General features: G+C 60.1%; 1 protein-coding gene across 3 annotated transcripts; it reads left to right on the top strand.

The window, feature by feature from the left end:
- The first annotated feature begins 547 nt into the window (after positions 1-547).
- Galns (galactosamine (N-acetyl)-6-sulfatase) lies at positions 548-20192 on the top strand. Of its 3 annotated transcripts, XM_090357125.1 has the most exons (15): positions 629-697; positions 1653-1817; positions 4339-4462; positions 5429-5503; positions 6771-6873; positions 8187-8330; positions 9211-9277; positions 9422-9549; positions 10068-10207; positions 12017-12120; positions 14083-14219; positions 15632-15734; positions 18295-18416; positions 18638-18755; positions 19513-20192. In XM_090357125.1, exons 3-15 carry the CDS (start codon positions 4339-4341, stop codon positions 19597-19599), a joined length of 1452 nt encoding a protein of 483 aa, XP_090213251.1. In that variant the 5' UTR covers positions 629-697; positions 1653-1817; the 3' UTR covers positions 19600-20192. The 3 variants fall into 3 exon arrangements, with proteins under 3 accessions (XP_090213250.1, XP_090213252.1, XP_090213251.1); XM_090357124.1 differs by lacking the exon at positions 1653-1817 and having other exon boundaries at positions 548-697; XM_090357126.1 differs by lacking the exons at positions 1653-1817; positions 18295-18416; positions 18638-18755; positions 19513-20192 and adding an exon at positions 16152-16653 and having other exon boundaries at positions 548-697.
- The last annotated feature ends 314 nt before the right edge of the window (positions 20193-20506 follow it).

Below are 20506 nucleotides of genomic sequence, written 5' to 3' on the forward strand. Positions count from 1 at the left end.
TGGTCCCCGCCCCTTCCCGCTGTAGCCCCGCCCAGTCCCGCCTTTTCCTGCGGGCCCGACCCCTCCCGGCCTGTCAGTCACCGGCTGAGGTTCCGGCTCCTCCGCCCTGCCCCGCCTGTCAATCAGCGGCAAACCCGCCCCTCCCCGCCCCGCGCCGCCGGCCTCTCAGCCCCGCTCCGCTCCGCCCGCACCGCCGGCCTCTCAGCTCCGCTCCGCCCCGCCCCGCCGGCCTCTCAGCTCCGCTCCCCCCACACCCCCGGCCTCTCAGCTCCGCTCCCCCCGCGCCCCCGGCCTCTCGGCCCCGCTCCGCCCCGCACCGCCGGCCTCTCGGCCCCGCTCCGCTCGCACCGCCGGCCTCTCAGCTCCGCTCCCCCCGCGCCCCCGGCCTCTCGGCCCCGCTCCGCCCCGCACCGCCCCGCACCGCAGGCCTCTCGGCCCCGCTCCGCCCGCGCCCCCGGCCTCTCAGCTCCGCTCCGCCCGCACCGCAGGCCTCTCGGCCCCGCTCCGCCCGCGCCCCCGGCCTCTCGGCTCCTCTCGACCCCGCTCCCCCCGCCGCCCCGACGCCATGGCGGCGCCGCCGGCCACGCCGGGAGGCCGGACGCTGCCGCTGCTGCCGCTGCTGCTGCTGAGTACCACGGGGCTGGGGAGTCCCGGGGCCCCGCGGCCCCCCAACATCGTGCTGCTGCTCATGGACGACGTGAGTGCGGGGCGGGCGGAGCGGACGGGACACGGAGGGCGTGTGGACAGGGGAGGACAGGGGAGGAGAGGAAGGGACCCGAGGGCGTGTGGACAGGGGAGGACAGGGGAGGAGAGGACGGGACACGGAGGGCGTGTGGACAGGGGAGGACAGGGGAGGAGAGGACAGGACACGGAGGGCGCGTGGACAGGGGAGGACAGGGGAGGAGCGGACGGGACACGGAGGGCGTGTGGACAGGGGAGGACAGGGGAGGAGAGGACAGGACACGGAGGGCGCGTGGACAGGGGAGGAGAGGAAGGGACCCGAGGGCGTGTGGACAGGGGAGGAGAGGACGGGACACGGAGGGCGTGTGGACAGGGGAGGACAGGGGAGGAGAGGACAGGACACGGAGGGCATGTGGACAGGGGAGGACAGGGGAGGAGCGGACGGGACCCGAGGGCGTGTGGACAGGGGAGGAGAGGATGGGACACGGAGGGCGTGTGGACAGGGGAGGAGCGGACGGGACACGGAGGGTGTGTGGACAGGGGGAGGAGCGGACAGGACACGGAGGGTGTGTGGACACCGGGAGGAGTGGACGGGACACTGAGGACTGAGTGCAGTAGGGGGAGTATGTCCAGTCCCCTCCTCCTGCCTCTAGGTCAGGCTGCACTGGCCTGGCGTCAGGATGGAGCCGTCCTTGTTTCAGGAATGAAGGGGTGATCTCACGTGGGGGTGTTGACACCCCTCTTGCTGCCCATTCACACCACTGGTTTGGGAGCAGCAGAGTGCAGAGGTCTCTCCACTTTCCATCCCATTTCTCCTTTCCAAATGCCCCAGTGTGGGAAGCAGACACTTCTCCTGGCAGTGTGTTAAAACCTTTTAAATTGCAGACTCCTTGAAGGGATCAATTGTGATATCTCAGGTTAGGTAAATACGGTGTCGGCTTTCACCTACTCATTTTCTAACTGCCTCCTAGAAAATAAAACTCATCCACAGGACAGCACTGTTTTAGAGTGGAGAACAACCAGCGCCAGCCACCTTCCTGAGCATTCTGGGGCTGCCCAGGGGACAGAAGAGCCAGGTGGAGCACTGTGCTGTGCCAAGCAGTCCTGAAGGCCCTGAGGATTGACACCTAGAGAACGTCAGTCCCAGTCAAAAACATAGATTAATCAAATAGCAGAAAAGGAACTCACAGACTTTAAGCAAAAACAGGAATTCCCTGGCTTCTAACTAGGGTGTCTAGCCTGCCCCAGCCTCAGGCAGTCTGGTGGTGGCCCCAGGAAACCTCAGACTCACTAATTCTTGCAGTCAGCAGACCTAGTTTGCCCATGGGTCTCATGGCTCTGCCTGGCTGGGGTCACACCCCTGAGCCGAGCACAACCTGCTGACTTGTCCAGCCGGGCTTGTCTGTGGGCACACAAGGCAGTGTGCTGGCAGATGAGAAGGCGAGCTCTCAGGGAAGCCCTGAGGTGTACATCCATGTGGCAGGGGTAGAGTGAGAGCTAACAAGGTTCAGCCTCAGACCACAAAAGGCCCTCGAGGTGCCTGAGTATCAGAAGGCCTCACCAGGCCACCTCTCCTCTACAGCCCAGGCGTCCTTCAGTGGCACATTCTCCCTGCCTTGTAGACTGTTGCCTCTCCCAGCTTCCTCATGTCTGCACCTGTAAACTGGTGGTTATGTGAGTCTGTCTGACCCGGTCACAGGCCTGGCTCCATTGAGTTTATCTGGAGTTTTGAGGGACCATTTCACACTGTAGATCCATGGCACAGCACGCTAGGAGCTGTCTGGTCCCTCAGACTACACCCTCCAGCCCTGGGGCAGGGCCTCGGGGCTGGCTTTGCCTTGTGTCTTTCACTTTAGAGAGCACAGCTGGTGCTGGTTGCACACACTCGGGGTCCTACACTGCCCCCTCCTGCACTGCCCCCTCCTGCACTGCCCCCTCCTGCACTGCCCCCTCCTGCACTGCCCCCTCCTGCACTGCCCCCTCCTGCACTGCCCCCTCCTGCACTGCCCCCTCCTGCACTGCCCCCTCCTACACTGCCCCCTCCTACACTGCCTCCTCCTACACTGCTTCCTGGCCAGCAATGAGAATCTCCTGTAAAGTCTTCCTGCAGACCTAGATCTGGCCCTGCACACATGCCCTGCCTCTCTGCCCCTCCCATTTAGAATATGGACCCTCAGAGGTGCAGCCACTGCTGTGTCTTGAGGACAGAGCAGCGTGTCAGGAGACAGAACTGGAAGGAACCTGGAGCCAGCCTCCGGGGAGCAGCCATGGGTGGGGAGGGTAAGACACATCCTGACAGTGCCACCCCAACGCAGACAGACTTGCTCAGCCCCAGACGTGACAGGTGGCTCACGTCCCTACTCGGGCAGCTGCTTCAGCCACCGCCTCCCTCCCGGGCTGTCTGCCTTCCTGTCTCTGCCTACTTCCCCATAAGCTGGCCCCTGGTGTCATTGTCATCAGACGGAAAAGCTGTTTCAGCTGCTTCCGATGATTTCCAAGGGAACTTGGTGCCTTTGCCTTTTCTGGACAGTCCATGTGAGCAAGTTGGACATAGGTGTCACACTTGCATTGTGATTGGAGGGCCCCGCTGTACTGCATCAGCCTCTTTGTGGCTGACCCTCACGGCTGTGATTGTGATAGAGTGCACCTGTGACGTCGGGTGTATGGTGTAACCGGAACCCACCCTGCTGCACTAGCATCCCTGTGTACTCCAGAACATTCCATCATCCAGATCTGCACGTCCACAGTCACGCTGACCGCCAGCCAGCCCCTGGCAGCCTGCGGAGAGCGTTCACATGAGGGAGCTGGCTTCCTTCGTTCACCTTGTTTTCAGGGTCCAGCAAAGTGTGACACGGTTCCTTATTATGGCTGGGTCCCACGCTGTGGTGGGCACACCAGTCCCAGGAGACATAATAAGAGTCACCACAAAGCTGAGGCCTGTGGTCTCCACCCTCTCCCTCCCCTGGAGGCTGACAGCGTATGCCCAGGTGGGACAAGCCCAGAGGGGAGACCCTGCCCTGGTTGCCTTGGCTCCTGCCCTGCCCTGCAGCCTCGCCTGGTGTCTGTCTCCTTCTTCATGACACCAGCCATAGAGGATTGTGGTTGGCCCTAATCCCGAAATCCTATGTGGATGTGAATCGGGGGGACATTTCACCCCACTACAGTGGGCCATTTTGTCCATTCATCATCAGGTGGCCACTGGAAAGGCGAGGGTTCTCAGCAGTGGGAATTGGGCTGCTCTGGGCATCGTGGGTGATCTCAGTATGCATTTTCAATTCTCAAGGGACTTGCAGGTCCTCTGGTGGCTCCCGTTTAACTTCGGGGAGGGAACCTAGCTGCTTGCTTTGGAAGTTAAACTTGTGTCACTTCCTTATGCTGAAATAGGTGCATGAGTGTGCAGTTTCCAGATCCAGATTGGGCTGGGGAGGAGGGTCCACATGCAGACACCCTCCAGCCCCGCCCTGGGAGAAGAAGAGTGAGCAAGCTCTAGAAGCAGCTGGTTGGTGCAGCAGCTCTGCTGAGCACCTGCAGGCTCTGCTGGGATTGGGTGTCAGCTTTGTGGCTCACTGGAGCATGAGGGGATGGATATAAACCACACCCCAGCACAGATGTGTCAGCTGCAGAATTGGCACTCTTCCTCTCTACTCTTCCCTGCAGATGGGGTGGGGTGACCTTGGGGTGTATGGAGAGCCTTCCCGAGAGACCCCAAATTTGGACCGGATGGCTGCAGAAGGAATGCTTTTCACCAACTTCTATTCTGCCAACCCTCTGTGTTCACCATGTAAGTCAGTGCTAGACCCTGCCCCAGGCTGGGGCCAGCCAGCCAGGTCCTGCACAGCCCCCACGCTGCAGCCCAGCCTAGGTAGTGCAGTCTTCTGCTTCTGGACTGCTGGCCAGGACGGACGGGAAGTGGCCACATCAGCTACCGGGGCAAGACTGAGGAAGTTGTCTGGGAGGCACTTCCGGGTCCCCTAGCATAGTAGAGGGCAGTGAGCTTATGCCCACTTCCGATGGGTACTCACCCCTGCTTAAAGGGCACTGTAGAAGTGTTAGCCTATGGGCCGGGAGTTTGGCCTAGTGGTTAAGGTGCTTGCCTAGCATGCATGAGGACCCGGGTTCGATTCCTCGGTACCACATACATAGGAAAAAGCCAGAAGTGGTGCTGAGGCTCAAGTGGTAGAGCTCCAGCCTTGAGAAAATCCAAGGACAGTGCTCAGGCCCTGAGCTCAAGCCCAGGACTGGCCAAAAAAAAAAAAAAAAGAAGTGTTAGCCTAAGGGCCAGGAGTTTGGCCTAGTGACTGAGTGCTTGCCTAGCATGCACAAAGACCCGGGTTCGATTCCTCGGTATCACATATATAGAAAAAGCCAGAAATGGTGCTGTGGCTCAATTGTAAAGCTCTAGCCCAGGACTGGCCAAAAAAAAGAAGTGTTAGCAGTGGGCAAGTGGAGCGTTCCACACATGAGGACAGGCCGTGTGGCCATTAGCCTGATGGTAGTCCAGGGGCCTAGAGAGCCAGGCCAGGCCTCCAGGACAAGCTGAGTTGAGGGCCCACTGTCCATGCCTCCATCCACTCACGGGATGGTGGGCCTGTACCTCGGATGAGGCCAAAGCGAAAGCATGAAATGTGTGTGGCAGACACTTTGCTGGAGCAGTGCACATGGGACCCAAGGGAGCTGGCCGAGGGTCCTGCTGGCTGCGGGTCCTGTTGGCCGTGGTCTCAGTGTCTCTTCTCTCATCTCTACCCAGCCCGGGCGGCGCTGCTCACAGGACGGCTACCCATCCGCAATGGCTTCTACACCACCAATGCACACGCCAGGAACGGTGAGTCCCCCACCCCTGTCCTGCCCTCGCCAGGGCCTGCGGGCGGGCATGGGGCGGGCTCCTCTGATGGAGCAGTGCTGACTGTGGGGCTGGGGGCTTCTGGTATTCTGAACCGGTTCCTGATCTTTCCCCAAAATACAGTTAGGTGAGTAGAGACGCCAGGGTAGAGCCCAGGCTCAACAGGAGCCTGAGGTTGGGGGACCCCAGAACTCCACTCAGCACCCCCCATCCCTGCCACTGGGGAGGGGCTGGCAGCATGCCCAACACATCACAGGGGCACCAGTGGCTCATATCCAATCCTAACTACTCAGGAGGGTGATAGCTGGAGGATAAAGTTCAAAACCAGGTAAGTCTGTGAGATTTCATCTCCAAAATCACGAGCAAAAAGTGGGATTGAAGCATGGCCAAGTAGCAGGATGCCAGCTGAAGTAGCAGGCCAAATAAGCACAAGGCCCTGAGTTCAAACTATGGTATCACCAAAAAAATAAATAGGTAAGAAAGGAAAGGGGGCCGGGAGTTTGGCCTAGTAGAGTGCTTTGCCTAGCATGCATGAAGACCCGGGTTCGATTCCTTCGTACCACATGCATAGAAAAAAATAAATAAAAGCCAGAAGTGGTGCTGAGGCTCAAGTGGTAGAGCTCTACCCTTGAGAAAGCCCAAGGACAGGGCTCATGCCCTGAGCTCAAGCCCAGGACTGGCAAAAAACAACTGGCAAAAAAGGAAAGGAAAGAAAACATGCCCCTCCCTTCAGGAGCTTGTACTCCTCCAGGAAGGCCCAGTGGTATAAGGGAACATCAGGGAATGTTCTGGAAACGGTGCCTTGTTGGTGGTGGTGGTCAGGGGCTTGAACTCAGGCACTGTCCCTGAGTTCCTTTTCAATTATGACTAGCACCCTAACACTGCCGCATTCAACGTGTGTGTGTGTGTGTGTGTGGAGGCGGGGGGTGGGGGGAGAGGGAGAGGGAGAGAAACTAGAGATAGAGTCTCACAGACTTTTGCCCAAGCTGGCCTTGAACCATGATCCTCAGATTTCAGCCTCGAGTAGCTAGGGTTACAGGCGTGAGCCAGTGGAGCCCAGCTTCCAGGGACTTTGTTTACACCCATCCCGCTGGCAGTGGTGCTGACAATACCTGGGAAAATCCTGAGACACATCCAAGCCCTGCCCTCAGTGGCAGATCTGTGCATGCCAGTGTAGAGATGGCTTCTGGGCGGCCGCCGTGGGACTGGCAGGTCCCGCCGGCGTGCTCAGGTCCTGTTCTCCTTCCAGCGTACACACCCCAGGAGATAGTGGGCGGCATCCCCCGCTCGGAGCGCCTGCTGCCTGAGCTCCTGAGGGAGGCTGGCTACACCAGCAAGATTGTGGGCAAGTGGTGAGTTCCAGAACACGCCTCTGGGGCGGTCAGCTCTGCATCTCCATGCCCAGTCTCTTCCAAGTCGGGATTTCTTGTTCGGGGAGCAAGAACTGAATTCTGGACCATTTAGATTTCTGCAGGGAACTTTTCAGGGCCATTCCCTGGGTCTTGCTGGCAGAATCAGGCCCAGCAGGAAGCTGGGACACCAGCCAGGAAACAAGGGGCCTCAAGCATCAGACAGTGAACACCATGCTGTCACTGTCTCTGCAACCCCACCGCATTCTGGGGCACTTAGTGAGAGAATGCTTCGCTTCCAACCTCAGGAGGCTGCCCCTGCTCTCTGCTCTCTATAAGCTTCTCATTGCCTGTGACGGTCACAGGGGTTCAGAATCTGCCAGGACCAGGAAAATAGCTCTCAGAAAATCCAGGTAGCCTACAGGCTGCCTGTCGAATACCAGGTTCCTCTTTAGGCAAGAGGAAGCCACCATGCCAGCTAAGGTGAGTGGGAGGGCAGGGCAGACAGCCATGGCAGAGGGAAGGCAGAGTGGACAGCCGTGGCACAGGGAGAGCAGAGGGGACAGCGTGGCACGAGGGCAGAGCGGACAGCCATGGCACAGGGAGGGCAGAGGGGACAGCCGTGGCAGAGGGAAGGCAGAGTGGACAGCCGTGGCACAGGGAGAGCAGAGGGGACAGCGTGGCACGAGGGCAGAGCGGACAGCCATGGCACAGGGAGGGCAGGGCAGACAGGCGTGGCACAGGGAGGGCAGAGGGGACAGCATGGCACAGGGAGGGCAGGGCAGACAGCCATGGCACAGGGAGGACAGAGGGGACAGCCATGGCACAGGGAGGGCAGAGGGGACAGCTGTGGCACAGGGAGGGCAGAGGGGACAGCTGTGGCACAGGGAGGGTAGAGGGGACAGCTGTGGCACAGGGAGGGCAGAGGGGACAGAGTGTCACAGAGGGCAGGGCAGACAGCCGTGGCAGAGGGAAGGCAGGGCAGACAGCCGTGGCACAGGGAGGACAGAGGGGACAGGCGTGGCACAGGGAGGGCAGGCGAAGCCACTGGGCCTGGAGGACCAGTTTCCACTGTGTGCCATCCTCCAGGCTCTGCCCAGCACCCTACAGGACCCACGGCAGGGGCTCTCCACCACGTCGGCACCCTGGGTTAGGCCCAGCGCCCCATCTCAGGGAGCTCTTGGTGCCGTGGTGCTCCCTTAGTACACAGTGAGTGCTGGAGGCACGCTTGCGTTAGTGAAGAGGATGGGCATGCTGCTGGAGCCTGGAGAGCCTGGCCGGCTACCTGAGGTGTTTTGCTTGGCTCCTCCTTCTAGGCACTTGGGTCACAGGCCCCAGTTCCACCCCCTGAAGCATGGATTCGATGAGTGGTTTGGCTCCCCCAACTGCCACTTTGGGCCATATGACAACAAGGCCCAACCCAACATCCCTGTGTACCGGGACTGGGAGATGGTCGGCAGGTAAGAGCCCTTCCTGCCCCCCCTCGCCCTGTGTACCGAGATGGTCCCTTTCTATGCCCTGGTGACTCCGTGCCTGGCACTCCTGCCCCTGCCACTGTCCTGCCTCTGGAGCGGGATGGATGGTCTTGTTTGGGATCCGTTGAGCTTGCTATGAAGGCATTCCACCACCGGAGCCATGCTTCTAGTAGGAGAGGTGGTTCCTGAGCCACTTGTTGGCAAGTGCTGGCGTTCTGTGTACCAGAGGGTTGGTGCCTGGAAAGTTCTTCCCAGAGCCTGTGAGACTCAGGCCTGAGCCATTTCTGACCTTCCCAGGTCACTTTCTTTGGGGCCATCACAAGTCAAAGGCCTTTCTGAGAATGTACTCACAGAGCCTGCACTCCCTCTTGAAGGCCCAGGACCCCACACAACCCGTTGGTGAGCTGTCATCTGCCTGTGCAGAGCCGGCTGTCAGCTATCACCTAAACACTCGGCACAGGGGGGAGGCAGATGAAGAAACACCTTGTTTGGGAGTCTGAGTAGAAGGAAGTTTCCCAGATGGGCTGGGTCCTGGGTGTGGAGAACCTGTGTAGACAGAATTCTTCCCCTGCCCCCCTTCCCATTCCTGGGGCTTGAGCACAAGACCTGGCCACTGTCCTTGAGCTTCTTTTTGCTCAAGGCTAGCACTTTACCACTTGAGCTACAGCTCAAGTCTGGGAGACAAGAGTCTCACAGACTTGTCTACCCAAGCTGGCCTCGAGTCCCTGTCCTCAGCCACTCCAGTAGCCAGCATCACATCTTCTTTGCAGTGTGCAGTCCAGAGCGCATGACAAGCCTCATGCCCTGCCCAGCCTGTCCCTTTACTTCCTGACTGAAGTCCGGATTCTGTCTGACTTATTTTCAGATTTTATGAAGAATTCCCAATTAATCTGAAGACTGGGGAAGCCAATCTCACTCAGATCTACTTACAGGTAAGGGTGGGGCAGGGTGGGGTGAGTGGGGTGGCACAGAGCTGGGCTGGTGCTTGGGAAGTGGGGGAGGTTGGCGCTGAGCCAGGCAGGCGGATGTTGGGGTGAAGACTGACCCCAGGTCAAAGGACAGGAATCTCCCTGCAGGAAGCCCTGGACTTCATCCGAGCACAGCAGGCAAAGCAACACCCATTCTTCCTCTACTGGGCCATTGATGCCACACATGCCCCTGTCTATGCATCAAGACCTTTCTTGGGCACGAGCGAGCGAGGGCGGTGAGTCCCAGTGAGGGAACAGTGGTTCCGAGTGGGGGCTTCAGCAGCCTGGGTTGCCGTGGGGGGTGAGCACGCAGAACCATTAAGAAGAAGTCCAGAGCATTCTCGTCTCTACACAGCCTTGCCAACCTGGGCCTGGGAGGCGGGACCACAGCCTGACAGTGGTCCTGTCTGTAAGGACTCAAACTTGGACTTGCCCTGACCAACTCCCAAGTCAGGGATACCAAGTTGTTTTGGTTTTTGTTTTCGTGGATTGTAGGGCTTGAACTCTGGGCCTGGGTGCTGGCCCTGAGCTCTTCAGCTCAAGGTTAGCATTCTACCTCTGCACCACAGCACCACTTCCAGCTTTCTGGTAGTTGATTGGAGTTAAGAAACTCATGGACTTTGGTGCCTGGGCTGGCTTTGAACCGTAATCCTCAGATCTCAGCCTCCTGAGTAGCTGGGATTACGGGTGTGAGCCACTGCGCCGGCTTTACTGAGTGTTTTGTGCCACACTGATGCCCTTGGGTCCCCCACAGGTATGGCGATGCTGTTCGGGAGATCGATGACAGCGTCGGGAAGATCCTGAGCCTTCTGAAGCACCTGGGCATCGAGCAGGACACGTTCGTCTTCTTCACATCCGATAACGGCGCTGCCCTCATTTCTGCTCCCAAACAAGGCACGTTCCTGTCTGCGAGGCTGGAGCTGCTTGTCCTCGGGGGCCTTGAGCAGCCTTGTGCAGAGCAGGAACGGAGCCTGGATGGAGGGCTGGGGAGGGGACGGACCTGAGAGGCGAGGAGGGAGCTGGTGGTCGAGGCCCCATCTCAGGAAGAGGTCACACCCTGAGCACAGCAGCTTCCTGCAAGAGGGGGCTGTACACCTGTAAGCGCAGGTGTGGCCGCTGCAGGGCAGTGGGAGAGGCAATGGGGACACGGGAACTGCCCGGGTGAGTCATCCAGACTCACCCCCCAGCCCCGTGGGTACCCATGTGCCTCCTCGTGCCCTCACCCACCGGTCCAGGCTGACTCTACCTCCTCTGGGCTGTGCAGGGTCCTGCAGCACAGGGAGGGGGTATGCTTCCTGGTTTCAAGTGACCAAACCAGTAGTTAGCCGAACCTGAAGAACCATGTTGGCGACTCACAGGCTGGCCTGTGTGGCTCCTGCAAGTCCAGCTCCATGGGGGGCTTGCTTCCTGTGTCCAACAGTGCGATCCAGGGAGGGTAGAGAGCCGGCCTACCTCCCCCATGAAGGGCCTGGGCCCGGCTGCTGCCCTGCACCCCAGGGAGAGCTGATTGCTGCCTCCCAGAAGGGAGTGCTGGCCAGAGGAAGACGGCTACTTCTCCACCCCTGGGAGCGCCCCTGTCTGACGGCTAGTCGTGGGCCTCAGAGGCCCTGGCTTTGGATGTCTGCAGTCCTCAACTGTGATTATGAAAGTGTCCATACAACAGAAGCCAGCAGGGGGCATGTCAGCACACGTAGGCCAGAAAAGGGCCTGGGAGAAAAGGGCTGGGAGGATGGGGCAGGCCCCCCTCCCCGACTTCATCTGACAGGCTCAGCATGGCTTGTATCTCTGATCCCAGCAGTGTAGGAGACCTGGGTGAGGGGCACTCGCCAAGGGTGAGCCCAAGCTAAAGCACAAAATCCTACCTGAGAAAATAACTGAAGAACAAGCCTATCCACACGGGAGCCCAGGCCTCCACCCGCCTTAGGGATGGAAGCAGCTTCTGGTTGCCAGCCCCTCCTGGGCAGATGCAGCCCAGGTCCACCGCCAGTGTCTCCTGGCTCTGAGGCTTGTACTTCGGTAGTAGGGTGGTCTGTTCCGGAGTTGGCCTGCTGCTGCATGGGGCGTGGCACCAGGGCCCTGGAGTCCTGCAGCGGAGCGGCTGCCGCTCTCAGGCCAGGAGAGTTCAGTGGTTCACTTCCCACTGCTGGGAAACACTGCTCCCGTGCTCTTCCCTCCAGCGTGGGCTAGGGCAGCGGGGACTGTGGCTGTGCCACGGGTCCCTGAGGACCTGGTGTCCTTTCCTCCTCATGCCTGAGAGCTGCATACATTGCCATTTCCCAGCCTGAGGCTTTGTCTCCAGTAGCCTGGGAGCCCTGGCTTACAATCCCAACCCTGGAGCTTGAGTCAGCAGGTCTGTGCTGCACCCGGCGACCACCGGGACCGATCCCCACCACTGCAGTGCAACTACTGAAGCTGTGGTCTGGGGTTCTGCTTCCTCTGGAGCCCAGCCATCCACTGGCCAGGGCTGTGGGGGCAGCTCCTGGTGGGTGCAGGGGGAGGCAGGATAGTCCCATTCTCTGGAAATCTTAGACAGCCTGGATGGGGCCATCTCAAGAGCTTTCTGGCCTCCTTGGCCTGACTCTTGTTTCTGTGACCGCCCCAGGGACCCAACACTGGCTGGGATAGGCTGGTGCCTTCCCGGTGCCTGCCTGCCAGGGGCATTGTGGGCTCACTTGGCTGACAGGTGCTGACTCTCGTCCTCAGGTGGCAGCAATGGCCCCTTCCTGTGTGGGAAGCAGACCACGTTTGAAGGTGGCATGAGGGAGCCAGCAATCGCTTGGTGGCCAGGGCACATCGCTGCAGGCCAGGTAAGCTCACATTTCCTGCAGAACCTCAAGAGTGGGCACCAGCAGGGAGGAGGCTCCCCAAAGCCCAGTCTGTGGGGCAGCCCTGGGGGACAGGCTCCCCAGAGCCCAGTCCGTGGGGCAGCCATGGGGACAGGCTCCTCCATGCGGTGCTGGGATGTAGCGATCGCTGGCCTGGGCACGGGCCGGCCAGGGTCGTTGGACTTGTCGGGACAGTTCTGTGGGCTTGCTCACTGCACAGTGTCCTGTGGCGTCTTTAGGGTGAGGACCCCAGCAGACACTTCACATGTCTACTTCACACCCGGTCCTTAGTGAGGGTCCATTCTTGAGGGCAGGCAGTCACCATCTGTGAGCCCAGGAGCTGTGCTGTTACTCCATTGGCCTCTTCCTCAGTGCTCTCCTGGGAGGCCTCGTCTCATCCCAGTGGTGCCTGAAGCTGACTGGCCCAGGGGCAGCTGGGGAGGGCAGGAGGCCCAGTGCATGGTGCTTATCCAATGGGCTCTGGGGATTCAGCGTCCTCCAGAGGTGTGCCTGTCCCCTCCTGGCTGCCCCGGGGACACACCAAGCTGAACTAGGCAGGGAGTCAGGCAGTGTGCTGTGACTACAGCATAGTTCCTTTAAAAGGCTGGCCTCTTTGGGGCCAGGAGTTTGGCCTAGTAGTAGAGTGCTTGCCTAGCATGCATGAAGACCCAGGTTCGATTCCTCAGTACCCCACATACATAGCAAAAAGCCGGAAGTGGTGCTGAGGCTCAAGTGGTAGAGTGCTAGCCTTGAGAAAGTCCAAGGACAGTGCTCAAGCCCTGAGCTCAAGCCCAGGACTGGCAAAAAAAAAAAAAGGCTGGCCTCTGTCCCTTCAGCCCCCAATCCCAGCTTTCCCCTGCTGCTCAGCCTTTGATGGGGTTAAATCCCCAAGGCCCCACATCAGCCTTAGTGGCCTGTTCTTTGGGTCTACAGCATGAGCTGCTCTCCCATGGCCCACAGCCACGTGTTTTCCACACACAGCTGCCTGCGCCAGAGGCCCAGACCCCTCCCTGCCACCAGCCTGCCATGATTCCTTGCCTTTATTTCTCCCACAATGAGAGTATTTGGGCAATCCCCCTTCCCAACAACAAAAAGCCCTGGGGGCAGGGTGGAAAGCCCCCAGAGGCAGCCAGGATGGCTGGAGGCACCGGCCTTCCTGCAAAGGCCTATTCTGAAACAAATGGGGCCCTCGGTGTTTCCTCTGCCCTGATGGGGCAGACTGCAGACCACAGTCGCTGCCAGGTGCTCATTGTGGGCACTTCACATAGGCAAGGTCCTGGTGGCATGGCGGGAACCACAGCTCCAGCTTCAGCTGGACCAGGACCCCTGGATGTGCTTTCCCAGGAGAGGTGCCCCCTCCTCCCCGTGTCAGGGCCCCAGGTCCACTGCCTGTTCTGTCCTATGACCACTGTGCTGCCCGCTGGCCTGCCCTCATCAGTACATGCAGTCAGGAAGAACTGGGGAGCCAGGCCGGCAGTGTGGCCTGGTGGTGGAGAGCTTCCCAGCATGCAGGAAGACCCGGTTCCATTCCTCAGTGCCACCTACATAGAAGAGGCAAGAAGTGGTGCTGAGGCTCAAGTGGTGGAGCTCTAGCCTTGAGAAAGTCCAAGGACAGTGCTCAGGCCCTGGGTTCAAACCCCACAACTGGCAAAAAAAATGAATTGGGGAGCCAGTGAGAGAGCCAAGGAGGCAGAGGCACCGGCATTCACGGTCACTGTGGTCAGATACCTGCCGGAGCAAGGGCAGGGGCCGTCGTGCTGTCATAGGGCCCTGCCGACACAGGTGCCTGCCTCTCCTGGAAGTGTGGCTCTCTGAGCATGTGCCACCCACAGTCCCTGTCGCTGCCCTGTGGTGGAGTTAGTGGACTTGATGGAGCAGCAGGTGCTTGTCCTCTGCGACCTGGCCCCTGACCCCTGGCCAAGTGCACCTGCTGTGTCACTGCAGGTGAGCCACCAGCTGGGCAGTGTCATGGACCTCTTCACCACGAGCCTGTCCCTCGCCAGCCTGAAGCCGCCCAGTGACAGGGTGATTGACGGCCTGGACCTCCTCCCTACCCTCCTGCAGGGCCAGCTGATGGACAGGTGGGTGTGGGACAGACATGGCCTTGGCCTCAGTGCCTACCCACGGCATCCTATGGCCAGATCCAGCACTGCTAACGGGCTGAAGGCTCTCACCCATTTGCCAGTCTGTGTGGGAAGTGGGAAACTTGCAGAGAGACCTGGGACCTGCCCATGGGACAGGCCAGCCTGCGGGGACCTGTACACAGGACAGGCCAGCCTGGGGGGACCTGCCCATGGGACAGGCCAGCCTGCGGGGACCTGTACACAGGACAGGGCAGCCTGGGGGGACCTGCCCATGGGACAGGCCAGCCTGCGGGGACCTGTACACAGGACAGGCCAGCCTGGGGGGACCTGCCCATGGGACAGGCCAGCCTGCGGGGACCTGTACACAGGACAGGGCAGCCTGCGGGGACCTGTACACGGGACAGCCTGGGAGCCTCAGGGCACAGAGAGGCCCTGACTTTGGGGAAGTAGCCCAAAAGCCAGGTGGACGAGGTCTTATCCCTGCCTGTGGGCAGTCACTGTTACCATCTCCATCACAACCTGCCTTCTGATTGTCACCTGCTCTGGTGGTCTTGTGGTCCCAGTCGTTCCTCTCTCTGCTTCAGGCTGGGTGGCTGCCCTGAGCTCGGTCCCTCACCCCACACTCACCCTGCGCCCAGCTCTGTGCCCCACTCTGTGCCCTGGACCGTTCCCTAGCACCCTGAGAAGTCGAGTGTGCACTGGGCAGCTGTGATGAGGGCAAGGTGGCTGCTGGGAGCCACTGCAGGCCCAGGTCTGGGGAGGTAGGGGAGGGCATTTAGCTTTTTCTTTAGTTATTTTTTCCATTCCTGGGGCTTGAACTCAGGGCCTGGGCATTGTCTTTGGACACTTTTTACTCAAGGCTAGTGCTCTGCCACTTGAGCCACAGCACCATTTCTGGCCTTTTCTATGTATGTGGTACCAAAGAATCAAACCTAAGGCTTCCTGCATGGTAGGTGGTAACCACACTCCTGGTTCTTTGTTTTTATTTTTAATGCTATTAATTTTTCCTCTTGAAACCTGGCCAAAGAGTGCTGCTGCTAAGGAGAGGATCTAATACCGGTGGGTTTCTCCAAAATGAGTCCCTATCTTCTGCCAGCTTCACAGCCGTCCTGCTGCCCAACCCCCACGGCATAGCCTGGTCTTGCCAGGGGCCCTGGATGAGCCGCGGGGCACTGCCGGAGTAGAGCCCCTGACTAAGGGGGAGCCTCGGCCCTCACGCATGCTGCACAAGCACTCTGCCACTAACTTCTGCCACCCCCTTCTTACTTGGTTGCACAGTTTGACCTCAGCACAGCCACCCCTGTAACATCCAGGGAACTCTGACTTGGAGGTGTGAGAACCCCCAGCTCTCTCTTGGCTTCGCTGCCAAGCGTCTCTGCCCAGACTTGGTCCTGATCCTTCCTCAACAGGCCAATATTCTATTACCGCGGAAACACACTGATGGCCGTCACCCTAGGCCAGTACAAGGCCCACTTCTGGACGTGGACCAACTCCTGGGAGGAATTCAAACAGGTATGGGTCTCTGGTGGCTGGCCTGGAGCAGCCCGGGGTGAGACAACGGGAAGCTCACAGCCCTGCTGCCCTGTGGGCTGCCCTCAGCATGGATCACCATGTTCATTCAGGGGGAAAGGCAGGAGGCACTGCACTCAGCAGGACCTAGGCCCCGCCCAGGCCCTGCCCACTCTCACCCCATAGACCCCTCCCAGGCCCCGCCCACTCTCACCCCATAGACCCCTCCCAGGCCCCGCCCACTCTCACCCCACAGACCCCTCCCAGGTCCCACCCACCCTCCACCCCACAGACCCCTCCCAGGTCCCGCCCACACTCCACCCAACAGACCCCTTTTGGGCCCATTCTCCACCCCAGAGGCCCCTCCTAGGCCCCACCCATCACTCCACAGACCCCTCCTGGTGCGTTTTGTCCTCCCAGGCTGGCCTGTGAATGTCTCCATCTCAGGACACAAGCTTCAGGCTTCCTCTTCGCTCTCCACTGCCTTGACACCGTCCACTGCCTTCTCTGCTGCAGCCTGGCTGGTCCTGGGGCCGGCTGCCTTTCCCCTTCCCAGCCTTCAGCTGGTCAAGATCTTTAGACACATGGAAACCCCAATAATTGGCCTCAAGATAAAATCAGTGGAGCTAGCCTTGAGCTGAAGAGCTCAGGGACAGCATCCAGGCCCAGAGTTCAAGCCTCACTACTGACAAAAAAAAAAAAGAATTCTAGGGCCAGTAATGTGGCCTAGTGGTAGAGGGCTTACATGGCATGCATGAAGTCCTGGGTTCCACTCCTCCTTATCACATACACAGAAAAGGCCAGCAGTGGTACTGTGGCTCAAGTGGTAGAGTGCTAACCTTGAGCAAAGTGTCCAAGGACAGTGCCCAGGCCCTGAGTTCAAGCCCCAGTAATGGCAGAGAGAGAGAGGGAAGGAGAGAGTGTGTGTTAATGAAAAAGCCAGGTTTTAGAACATGAGACCATCTTGGATACAAATCACAGACTCTGGCGGCTCAGGCATCAGATGTGCAGGGAAACAGGCTGTGTGTGGCAAGGCCAGCAGACAACACAGGACAAGGCACTGACATCCAGGACCAAGTGGATGTCTGGGGCAGGTGGGCCCAAGGTCCTTGCAGGCTGCCCATCCTGCCTCGTGGCCTTAGCCAGGCACCTGCTCTGCCCTTCGATCTTAGCCTCTGGTCCTGAATGCTGCCTTCGCCCTCAGCCCTGCCCTGCAGCTCAAGAGCCTAGGGTCTGTCCTCTTGGTTCCTTGGGTCCAGAGAGGATGGGAGCTGCACCTGGGAGGCACCGAGCAGGTGCTGTCAGCTCCTGCAAGTATCTAGAAGGTTCTACTCTACACCCCAAGGGCCTGGCAGAGGCCTGCACATGAGACTTAACTTGAACATAGTTGCACAAAGGGCAAGGCCGCAGGAGAAACCTGCGTACTGTGCAGGCTCACCTCCTGCTATGGGGCAGGCAGGGCCTTGCGGCTTCTCCTGCGGCCGGCCAAGCAGGCCTGCTTTGAGCATAGGAGCTCAGGCAGAGGGGCTGGGAGTGTGGCCTAGTGGTGGAGTGCTTGCCTAGCACGCATGAAGCCCTGGGCTCAATTCATTAGTACCACATACACACAAAAAAGCTGGAAGTGGTGCTGTGGCTCAAGTGGTAGAGCACTAGCCTTGAGAAAGCCCAAGGACAGTGCTCAGGCCCTGAGCTCAAGCCCCAGGACTGGGGGGAGGGAGGAAAGCTCCGAGCTCAGAGCACCTAGGCCCTAAGTTCAAGCCCTCTGGCCAATGAAAGAAAGAAAAGAAAAGAAAAGAAAGGGTGGGGGGAAGAGAAAGGAAGGGAGGGAGAGCGGAAGGGAAGAGAGTACTGGAGTTCAATCTGGAGAGAACTGTGCTTGAGCCAAAGTCCACCCTTGGCTCCCATGCCTCCTGTCCAGCCCTCCTGTCCCTGCTCCCGGGCTGGGATGCTGCCGAGGAGCAGGGGAGGAGAAGGTGCCCTGTGCTCTGAGGACAGAGGGCCCCGAGACCGCATTTGTGAGCGAAGCCCTGGATCTTCGCGGGAGGTCCGCTTTCTCTTGAGCATTACTTGGGGTTATTCTGAAGTCCTGCCTACCCACCCTGCCCCGCGTGTCTTGTCCATTCTCCTGGCTTTCAGGCACATGGCCCTCCTGCTTGCCTAGTTTTGTTTTTTGCAAGTAGTGGGACTTGAACTCAGGACCTTGCACTCTTGTTTAGATTTTCGTTCATGTCTTGTACTCTACCAGTTGAGCCACTCCTCCAGTTCAGCTTTTTTCTGGTTAACTGGGGATTCGAGTCCCTGATGTGTCTTCCCAGGCTGGCTTTGAACATCCTTAGATCTCAGCTAGGATTAGAGGCATCAGCCGTCCGCACCCGGCTCTGTCTTGACTCTCAGCATCTCCCAGAGAGGCAGGGACGACTCTGAAGGTGTTAAGAGAGGCTCCTCTCCAGGACATGATGTCAGGGCAGTCAGGACGGACATCAGCTAGACTCGCCTCTGCAGAGGGCATGGAGGGCACGCGCGAGGCCCCGCCCTCCCCTCACCGCCCGGCCTCTCCCTACAGGGTGTGGACTTCTGCCCGGGGCAGAACATCTCCGGAGTCACCACCCACACCCAGGAGGAGCACACGAAGCTGCCACTGATCATCCACCTGGGCCGAGACCCGGGGGAGAGGTTCCCGCTCAGGTGAGGCCGCACCGCCAGCCGTGCTTCCTGACATGGTCAGCCTCTTTGAGCGTGGCCCTCGGCCCTCTCCCTGGTCTCCAGTCGGGGGACGGGCAGGCTGCCTGGGCCGGCGGGCAGAAGCCCGGCCTGTGTGGGGCGTTAGTGTGCAGGCCTGGTCCCGGCCTGCAATGTCTGACCCGTCTCCATAGCACAGCCTTGTGACCAGGTCCTTCTCCCTCCAGCTTTGCCAGTCCCGAGTACCAGGATGCCCTGGACAGAACCAGCCGGGCTGTCCAGCAGCATCGAGAGACCTTGGTCCCCGGCCAGCCGCAGCTCAATGTATGTGACCAGGCTGTCATGGTAGGTGTCTGCGTGCTGGCCCACTGCGGCCCGGCTCCCACTCCCACGCTGCATAGCACGTGGGGGCTTTGTGCCGTGCACCGGGGCAGCGTAGGGCAGGGAAAGGCCTCCATCCAGGGACACAGGAGCACACTCGCAGCCATGAGTGCAGAGACGCACGACTTTGTCCAGGGCCCAAGAGTAGTACCCTGCTGAGGAGTCAGCGGGCACTGGGCTGGAGAGCCTGGGACCAGGAAGAGCATGGAGAGGACTCCCTGGCAGCCAGGGCCCTTTCTTCAAAGGAGCTCCGCAGGGCGTGTTGTGAGTGCTCCAGCCTCACGGCGGCCTGTGCGTCCCTCCAGCTGCACACAGTGACTGTCCACTTGAGGGCCGTGGGCAGCACACTGCTGGTCACAGTGCCCTCTCCTGGATGCCAGTGGAACGGTCTCAGCCCACAGGCCACTGTTAGGTTCCAGAAAGTGGAGATGGGTCCTCCAGCCAGCACAGCTGAGACACAGGACACACGTTAGTCTGTCCCTTCTGCCAGCCCCTGCCACTGCGAATGCTGCATGGATTTGACTATGAGAGGCTTCCTGCCCAGTGGCCACCTCACTGGCCCACCCCACCGGCCTAGCCACTCCTCTGCAAAGCAAGGCTTCAAGGGGATACACGACTTCACGTCCCTGAGTGCCCATTGACACAGTTCAGAGAGGGCAGGACCAGTTCAGGGACAGGCTAGGACCTGAGGTGCCTAGAATAACGGCATGTTCTTTCCTAGAACTGGGCACCCCCGGGCTGTGAAAAGCTGAGGAAGTGCCTGATACCTCCCGAGTCGGCTCCCACCAAGTGCTTCTGGCCTCATTAGCATCTGTTTGGACCCAGGCCAGGCTCAGAATCTCCAGCCAGAGGGCAAGAAGGCTCTGGCCACCGGACTCCCACGTTGGAAGAGTTCCAGTTGCCCTCTGCCTTGCCCACCACTAGGTGGCACATGCCACCAGCAGCAGGCCCTGAGACTGCACCAAGCCCAAGGAGACCTGTCCCTGGAGCCCCCAGTCCGGTGCTGTCCAGTCCTGGGCCTAGCCAGGTGGCTGGCATACAGGGGCTCTGACCATGGTGGTCCATCCGTGCCCCTCTCCAGGGTCTGGAGGCCAGAGGGCACTTCCTCACTCTTTCCATGCCCGCTTCATCCTTGGCATCAAAGACAGAGGTGCTGATTCTAAACTGAGTCCTCAGCGCTGGGCCGACAGGACCCCACCCGGCCCGACCGCCCGCGGGCTGGGAAGGCAGATGGCCCCGGACGTGGCGGGCCGGGCATGGCATGCCACTGCTGCATGCAAGGGGGACAGTGCCCAGGGCCCCCACCCGGCCGCCTCGGTCTCCCTGGCGCCTCCCCCGAGGCGGTGCTGCGCGCCGGCCACCGAGGGCTACCAGGAGCGCTTGTCCTAGGTGTACAATGGCTAACTGCCACGCTGAGTCCTTCTAACCCAGTCTGGGGAAAAAAGACCCGGAGGCATTCCAGGCTGTTGTCTTCATTCGGTGTTGGGGGGGCTTGGCGGTGCCCCCGGCTGGCTGCTCCAGGCTGGGTCCTGTGCGGGGCAGGGAGACCTCGAGGCCAGGGTCACAGCTCTGCGGAGTGGAGGGAGGGGTCTGCCCACGGCGGGGTCCTGGCCCCCAGCCTGGGACGCCGACCCCTGCCGCGGGGGTGCCTCGGTCCAGTCCGGGTCCGGAGCCCCGCCCCGGCGACGCCACGCCCAGCCGTGGAGCCCCGCCCC

The sequence above is a fragment of the Megascapheus bottae genome, chromosome 24 (genome assembly GCF_031878675.1).
Source record: "Megascapheus bottae isolate mThoBot1 chromosome 24, mThoBot2.hap1, whole genome shotgun sequence".
Classification (NCBI taxonomy): Eukaryota; Metazoa; Chordata; class Mammalia; order Rodentia; family Geomyidae; genus Megascapheus; species Megascapheus bottae.

Excerpts from the sequence above, each read along its gene's own strand:
- Galns (XM_090357124.1), top strand. The coding sequence starts at position 566 with ATGGCGGCGCCGCCGGCCACGCCGGGAGGCCGGACGCTGCCGCTGCTG. Across the intron at positions 10,208-12,016 it reads CATTTCTGCTCCCAAACAAG|GTGGCAGCAATGGCCCCTTC; the intron begins GCACGTTCCTGT and ends TCTCGTCCTCAG. Across the intron at positions 12,121-14,082 it reads GGCACATCGCTGCAGGCCAG|GTGAGCCACCAGCTGGGCAG; the intron begins GTAAGCTCACAT and ends GTGTCACTGCAG.